The 8,486-nt window shown below is 29.5% G+C and overlaps 1 protein-coding gene across 1 annotated transcript in view; it reads right to left on the bottom strand.

Moving 5' to 3' along the window:
- LOC112517805 (bidirectional sugar transporter NEC1-like) overlaps positions 1 to 253 on the bottom strand; it is a 2,777-nt gene extending 2,524 nt beyond the window's left edge. Inside the window, exons 1-2 of the mRNA XM_025125176.1 lie at positions 208 to 253; positions 61 to 97 (exon numbers count right to left, since the gene is read on the bottom strand). Coding sequence (XP_024980944.1) covers positions 61 to 97; positions 208 to 253 — 83 coding nt within the window. The remainder of the gene's footprint in view (positions 1 to 60; positions 98 to 207) is intronic.
- Positions 254 to 8,486: the final 8,233 nt, after the last annotated feature.

Here is an 8,486-nt window from a genome sequence, read left to right as displayed (position 1 = left end):
ATATATATATATATATATATATACACACACACACATTATATATAAAGAAAAAGATCTTACAGTGGTGCTAAGAACACACAGAAGGAGATAATGTTGCCTGTTAAAAACAAAAAAAGAAGCAATTAAAGAATCATGAAACGAGTCAAGGAATTAAGAAATTGTGGGAGGATGATGATGAAGATGATGATGAAGAACAAGAAATGATACCAAGAATGCCAAAAACAGAAGGCAAGATATGAGTTGGGAAAGCCATTGTTGGTGGGGTGATGAAGCTCTGAACTGAATGAAAGAGAAGAGCTTATGGAACAACGTCACATAACCACCATTTTTATAGTCTCCCAAAGCAACAGGTATGCATTTACATGTGGTAACTTTTTTGCTTATTGAAATTCTTTTTGGGTTGATAAATTATTTGCTAATCATAGCGGTTGTGAAACTTGTGTTATACAAACTTAGAGAATTTGTACCAAATTTTTTATGATAAATTCACTAAAATATATAATTAAAAGTTAAAATCATGATTGTAATATTAAAATATTATGTACTTTTACCATTTCAATACCCTTTTTAATAAAACTTTATACAAATTAATTGTATAAAGAATATGTATTTTCCATCAAGAATTTTCTAAATTTAGATTTTTTCTGTCTCTTTTCACTTTTTTAAATAACAATATAAAGTATATGTTGTATCAAAATTTCAATTTTCTATATTTTATATAATTATTTAAAAATGCTCTTATAATTGTTTTTCTTTTTCTAATAACTTTTTAATGATTACTAAAAAGTATTTGGTTTAACGGTATCTAAGCCTCTTGCCTTCTAGAAGGCCAAGGGTTTAAACCTTATTAATAATGAAGAGGGTATGTGAATTTATTTGTTGCATTTGCTGTATGTAAAATATGTTATATACTTAAAAAAAACTTGTGATGATTATTTCAATGTTTTTCTTTTGTTTTGTATAATTTACCATTCCCTGTTTTGTTTTAATTAAAGATTTTTGTTTATATAATTTTAACATGCATGTTAAAATAAATTCAATATTTGATTTTACACATAGGTTAGGGTTCACGTGAGACCAACATATTTTTATAAAATTCTGTGAGACCATTTTTCTACACTTGAAACTTCACAGTTGTGACACCCCAAAATGAGGTAAATAAATAAATTAGAAAGCAAAAAGAATAAGGAAAATAAAATAAAATGAGTTTTATTTCATTGGAAAAAAATATAAATATATTCCAAAATTGGATTAAAAATGAAAGAAAATGTCATATTAGGGGTGAAATGTGTAAAGATGCCAAAAGTAATAGAGCCAAGAGGCCGAATGCTATTTTATAATAGTTCAGGGTTGGGTTAGATGTTAACAGGTCCAAACCAGAAGGACCTGTTTTGTAAATATACATCAGATCTGCAAATTCAGAAACGCGAAAACGACCTCTCCTTTGAAGCTTTATATCAGTTCGAATCTTCAATTATTAAGACAAAAAAAAAGAACAGATATATGTAGCCAACACTTTTCTCTACACTCTGGCTTCAAGAAAACCGAATTTTCATCGAGTTTCGAAAGAGAAATCGGAGGTTGATGTTTGAGTTCGAAAAACTCCGTTTATTGACGATTGGAGGTAAAATACTCAACCAAATTTCGAGTTTTTTATATGGTTGGTTTCGTTTTTAGGTCTTCTATGAAATCTTAGTAGCCTTATGTCTCAAATTTTAGTTTTGAATGTTCGATTTTGAGTTTTTTACTGATTTTTGAGTGGTTTTAAGACCATAACTTTAAACGGGCATATGAGACTCAATACTTGATGGTTTTTGTTGATTTTTGTTCCTATGGTTGAAGAAAATCATTTTCTAGAGATTTTGCAAAAAGAATCATTGAAAACGATGAAGAAACGAGGTCAAACGGCCTGTTTTTCCGGCTGCCGACGTTGATTTTTGTTCCTATTGTTGGGCCAAATATATATAGTGGACTATATATTTTAGGCCCTTATTGTTTTAACAAAAGAAGTCTATATTTTTTGGGACTTAATTTGAGTACATAAGTTATATAATTTTGTGAATTGATCCAAATTAATAAATTTCAGATTTAGTTAACTAATTTATATTAACTAGTTAATTTAATTTATAAATTAGTTAATATATTAAATTGAATTAGTATTTAATTAAAATTTAGTTAATTTATTTTTGAATATTAATATTAGTTAATTATTTATTTTCTAAGGAGAATGCTGATATAAATCATTAAATTGTTTTGATGATTTAAGCGTCGTAATTTGAGTAAAGTAATTATTGTGACGTTTTAATTTAGAGAGATGAGATTATAAGATATTAAAATGTTTTTTTGGGACGCCATCGAGTTTTAGATTTGGGGCTTGACTATAGTTAGTCGGGATTGACTAAGTTGACCAAGGGTTGACTTTTGGCACGTTTGATCCATGTGGATTTTAATGATGAGTCAAATAGAGTTGTTTGAGGCATATTAAGATGCTCGGATACGAGGTTTGACTTTAGGTTGAGTCAGAATGACAATAGTTGACTTTCGTTGATTTTTTGAGAAATTAAGACGTTAATGAAATGTTATGGTATGAAATGTGTAGGCATTTGGTCAGGAGCGATCGGTAGTCAATCTATACGTAATAAGGTGAGTCTTCATGAGACTTACAATGGGATGCATACCTATGTATAAATTTTTTTTGGAGCATTATATGATTTATATAATAATGTGTACATATGCATGATGTTTCAGTTTACATACACGATATATTTTACATGTATCTTATTTTATGATTAGTTGCATGTTATGTGTTTATTTTGTTTTCAAATAACTCTAGCATGTTATTTCATTTGAAAGTTTTATGATCAGTTTTAGCGAGTGAGCATTTGACCAAGAAGTCACATGACAAGTGGCACAACCCCGTAATGAGTGTCTAGACAGGTGCAGCTCGGACAACTCAGGGAATGCCAGTGACTAAATGACTCATACCCGACAGACAATTTATGAGATCTCTTTTCTTTCAGTGTTGCATGTTTTTCAGAAATGCATACTATTTGGTACAAAGTTTACACGTTGATATGTATGATGTGAAATGATCTTTACTCACGCAAACCATAAACTCACTGAGCTTTATAAGCTGACTATAGTATGCATCTCAGGGACAGAAGGTTTCAAATTAGACAAAGAAAAAGAAGGGCATACATAGAGACTTGTCTAGTCCATTTAAGTTCAATATTTAGGTGCAATCATCTATGATATATAAATTTGTAAAGCAACCCGGTATGAGACGGACTGACATTAAGTTATATATTTATTCTTTTAAAGTCTTCCGCTGTAAACGATCTAAAGTTTTAATTTAGCTATTATTTTTTGGAGTGCTTTTGAAGAATCTGTTTTCGATTACGTAACATTTCTCATGGGCAAAAGATGGGCATTACAATAGTAAAATGTTGTAAAGGTAAAAAAAAACCTCGATCTTCATAGTGTTTTGCTGTGAAGTTTCAAATGTAAAAAAATGGTATCACAAAAATAGACTGGTCTCACATAATCATAAGTCTTTACATATAAGTTTATAAAAATGTATTTATTTGTCATATGTAATAAATGCAAATAAAATAAAATGAACTTGGTGAACCGATTTCTTGTAGTGGTTATAAATAGAAAGACAACAAATAAATTTAGGAAAAAGTGTTGTATATATTTTAGAACAATTAAAGTGATATGTTGATATTTAAATTTAAAACAAAAACTAAAAATGATTGTTTTTTTAAATAAAACAATATTTTAAATAAATTAAGTAGCTGTTGATGACTATAACAAAATCTGTTTTATAAAGTGTCTGTTATATCTCAGTATTATAATAAATTGTTTAATAGAACTGAAGTTATATGTGATCAAACAATTATACGTACTATATAGTATTACAATAAATTGATATGATGTTTTTGACGTCTTAAATTTTTTTTAAGACAATTAAAAAAATGTGTTTTATCAGTCTTTTTATATGACATTATTTGAAAAAATATCTATCCTATGAAAAAACTAAAATTCTAATGTGTTGTGTGTGTTGGGGGGAGGGGGGCCTATTGTTTGATCTTGTAAACTTAAGTCCTATCAAGCAGTCTATTAAAAGAGTAAGACATCTTTGGTGTTCTATAAAGTTAATTTTGTGGTAGTGGTTTGAGCAGATGTTATATATGATTCCAAATAACACCCTTGAGTATGCATTTTGGCAATTTCAGTCCTTATATTTTGCGTACGCTATTCACAATACTTCTTCATCTTTCTAGAATATTTTATTTGTCGTCTTTCAGAAGGAAACTAAATACAATAAAAATAAATCTATTTTTTTGGTATTAATTTTAATCTTACGGATTTTTAAGTTTAAAAAACTCAGTTAAATACGAACCAACCACATAATTAATGGTCAAATATATGCTTTTAGACATGAATTTCGGATATGTAACTACTAAAAAAAAACATATTTTATAGCACAATTTATGTGAACTGTAGGTTCAGTTTGATATAAAAAGTGTCGATAGTTTACTTATGAAATAAGATTGCTATGTACCATACGTCTGAGTTGTACTGGAGGTTTATTCTCGTGTCAGTTGTAACGTTAACGATATAATATATTATTCAGGGAAAAAACAAAGAAGGCAGTTTAAAAATGTATTTTACAAGATAGAGTTACAATCTTTTTTTGGCACGAAAAGCTTATTTTGGTAATGACTAATCATTCCATTAGAAGCATGATTTTGAAGCGATGGAGTCTAATTAAAGTTATTCAAGAAACGTTTGATTTATGCATTCCTTAGACAACGCGTATGAAGATAAAATACTGAACCGAATCCTCACAGGAAGCACGTGAAATAGAACCTTCTTCTGGCACTGTCTGTAGTTCACCAATCTTAACAGGTGAAAAACGATTGTCCGCGTAAGAAAAACGCAAAACATCTTATATCCTTCTTTGTCACGTGAAAAATATACCGGATTTAAAATTAAAATTCCTTATTTATCCATCACCGTATCAGAGTCTCTTTATCTTATTAATCATGTTTTTAAGAAGATTGACCCAGTTAAATTTAAGCCTTGAACTAACAAACATTATGTTTGAAGACTTATGGGATGTTTGTTATAGGTATTAAGCAGTAATTAATTATACTGAAAATAAAAGAAACTGTTTGATCTTATATCATACAATAAGCTCAATCCCCCCAAAAACCAAATTTTCATTCAAGGTTAAAGTGGACAAAATGAAAATTAAATTTTATTCTCATTCTGCCATCATTTCATTTTCATCATCACTTTCATCCCATTTCCCGAACCATAGTTTGATTGATCCTTTCAATTAACATTGGTTCGGTCAGGGGAATGAAAATGAAATGGAATGGATTTTCATTCCCCCCGGTTTAACCTGGAATCAAAATTTGGGTTTCTGGGGGAATGAACCTATTATATTATATAAAACTAAACAGTTTTTTTTTTTTATTGTCATTCTCATTGATTACTGTATAATACCTCTAACCAGACAGCCCTAAGTTATTTACAAGGATTAATTCGTATAAATGACTTCAGGTTAATTATTGTTTGTTTTATGGCGTTAACTGATAATTTAAGTAACAAAAATTATTATTTTAACCATTTGTTTAATACGTATAAAATGAAAAATAATTGTTTGATAAAGGGCTAAGGCCTCAATGGATGGGCTTAATAAAATAAGTCATATGTTTAGACTCAAAATCAAACAAATTATATAGCTTAATCTTTTAGCCCATGGCCTCTTAGACCAAAAATATGCATAGCCTTAAAAGTCCGTTTGTTAGCAGCTTAATGAGTTTAACGAGACTCATAATTTATTCAGTAAGTTATATATAACTGTTTAATATTAGGTTAATAACATGAAAAATGGCTTATTCAGTAAGCTCTTAGGGGGAACTTTATGTTGAAAGTAAAAAAAAAAAAAAAATCAAACTCATCCCTCCCAATTAAAAAACACGTTCCATCATTCTATGAAAAAACTCTCACAAACAAAAACTTTAGCAATCTATAAGATAAATTAATCCTCACAGACTGTTTTATTCATATAAGACTTAATGAAAACCAACCGAACAATACCTTAGTTATATACTCTTTACGTTCCAAAATAAATTTCCAAAATAAGAAGACTTAAGGTTTAGAAATGTAATAATTATTACGCTTTTAATTAATCAAATAACAATTTTACCCTTAATAATTTCTTCATCTCATCAACTCTTAAACATTATTACACTTTTTATTTAACCAAATGACAATTGTTTGGTAGTTGCTGAATGATTTGATACAAAATGATTATGTGGTCATAATGATTAAGAAGTTCTCATGATATAGTGCAAAATGAAATATAATTGTTTACAATAGGCACTGAATTGTTAAAATAGACCCAAAATGCAAAATCATTCAGAAAATTTTAGAATCATTAAGAGACAGATTTTTTTTGTCAAACAAAATTCATCTCTTAACGATTCAGATATCGTCTTTTAATGGAACTATTAAGAGGTAAACAAACCACCCCTTAAAGTAGACTGTGATTTAAAGTCACGTGGTAAGATATTATTACGGAATGATACATAAAAAACGTATGGTTTATGCTATTTTTAGACAATTCCTTTTGGGTACGTAAATGTACAACAACTTAACGGCGCTCAATCATTCTTATTCTTCTACACCAAAAACGCTTGTACGTATACGAATCCTCGAGTTGTAAACTAGAATACAGCTACATGGGGGTTCGATCGAGTGTGGTGGAGCCAATTGATACCGTGAAGCAAGCAGATGAAATCGGACGGTTGAGATGCCACGTAATTGACACTGGTTACGTTTTGATATTGGAAAAAGTAAAATGAGGTCCACTTGGACACTGCTACCCCTTAACGCCAACGACATCATTGAAGGGCATTTGCTTTTTTGGGACTTTCTTCTTTCATCTTCTCAGGGCTATTTTTGTCATTTAACTATATTATTAACAATAAACATATTTATTGATTGGAAAAAGCAAAATAAAAAAAACTCAATAGACTTTAATGTTTAGAATGATTAAGTTTTTGAATAATTTTTTAGAATAAATAAGTATTTGGACATTTCAAAATTTGTTAAATAACTCTTTGAACTTTCTAAATCTTGTTAGATACATCCTAAAGTAACCGGCAACCTCTTTAGCAGGTAAAAATACAAACTATATATATGTCACCGAAGAAGAACGGAGCTCAATCTCGATATTGATCGGTGGAGAAGAATAAGAGAGTCGAGAGAAGACCGAGATGGTCACCGGATGGAAGGGACGAGTTTCTCTCTGCAGGTGAAGGCTGATGTGTGTGGTGTGTGCGTGTATATATAGTATGTATTTTTACCTACTAAAGAGGTTACCGGTTACCTTAAGGATGTATCCAACAATTTTTAGAAAGTTCAAGTAGTTATTTATCAAGTTTTACAATGTCAAATGACTTATTTGTTTCAAAAAAAATTATCGTATGACTTAATTATTCTAAACACTAAAGTTTATTGGGTTTTTTTTGGACTTTTCTATATTACCTTTGATTTGATTAATCTTGATAAAAGTGACCCGTTAAAATTATTTAATTAATATAAGTATAAAACTAATTTATACGTGTTATGTATACCAGTAATATATTAATTTATTTGATGACATGGATATTCGTATACCAGATGCTTACAATAGAATGAACAATAAACTTGACATCCACTTCATCAAATGTTACAAGATCAACATGCAACTGATTAAAATAAATTAAAAATTGGAAATATATTTTGTTGTAAACATTTCGTATGCAGGTATCCACGTCATTAAATGATACAAGATAAAAATTTACGGGTCAAAGTAGGTATACATAAGAAAACTTGATTCTTTGTTACACATCGACCGAAAAACATCAAGTTAAGTATTAACTAAACTATACTTTTTTCAAGTATATAATATTTATATACGGCAAATGCAACAAATAAACTCACACATCCTTCTCACATTGGTGAGGTTTAAACCTCTGACCTCATAGGAGATCAAATACTACAATTCCGCTACGTCAAAGGCCTGTTGGTAACTAAACTGAACTTTGTTGAAAGTATCTTGATAAAAATTTCTTTGATGTCAGTACAACTTATCCTCTAAAGTCGTTTCATCAATTAACACGACATCATCTGTTCTCAGTCTCAGCTTACTTTTAACTTGAAATAGCTCATACTGAAACATGACATGTGAAGGCAGAAAAAAGATACATGCGATGCATCGACCCGTATACAGACCCTAGAAACATACACGCATATTTACATTAAACGCTATGAGTACGACTCACGTTTTTCTGCTTACCATCTTTATAGCAATGATTGGTTATATATAGTCTTTTTCCAATTAGGTAATGTCGGAATTCTCTTGTGATGTATGATGTCGTTTATTTTTGTTTCTTAGTTGACATTTTGCGTTTTAAATTAGCCTT

Source organism: Cynara cardunculus (assembly GCF_001531365.2).
Source record: "Cynara cardunculus var. scolymus isolate 2C chromosome LG 9, CcrdV1, whole genome shotgun sequence".
In the NCBI taxonomy this organism is placed as follows: domain Eukaryota; kingdom Viridiplantae; phylum Streptophyta; class Magnoliopsida; order Asterales; family Asteraceae; genus Cynara; species Cynara cardunculus.
Note: the sequence above shows the minus strand (reverse complement) of the source record. Positions and strands in the feature narration are given on the sequence as shown.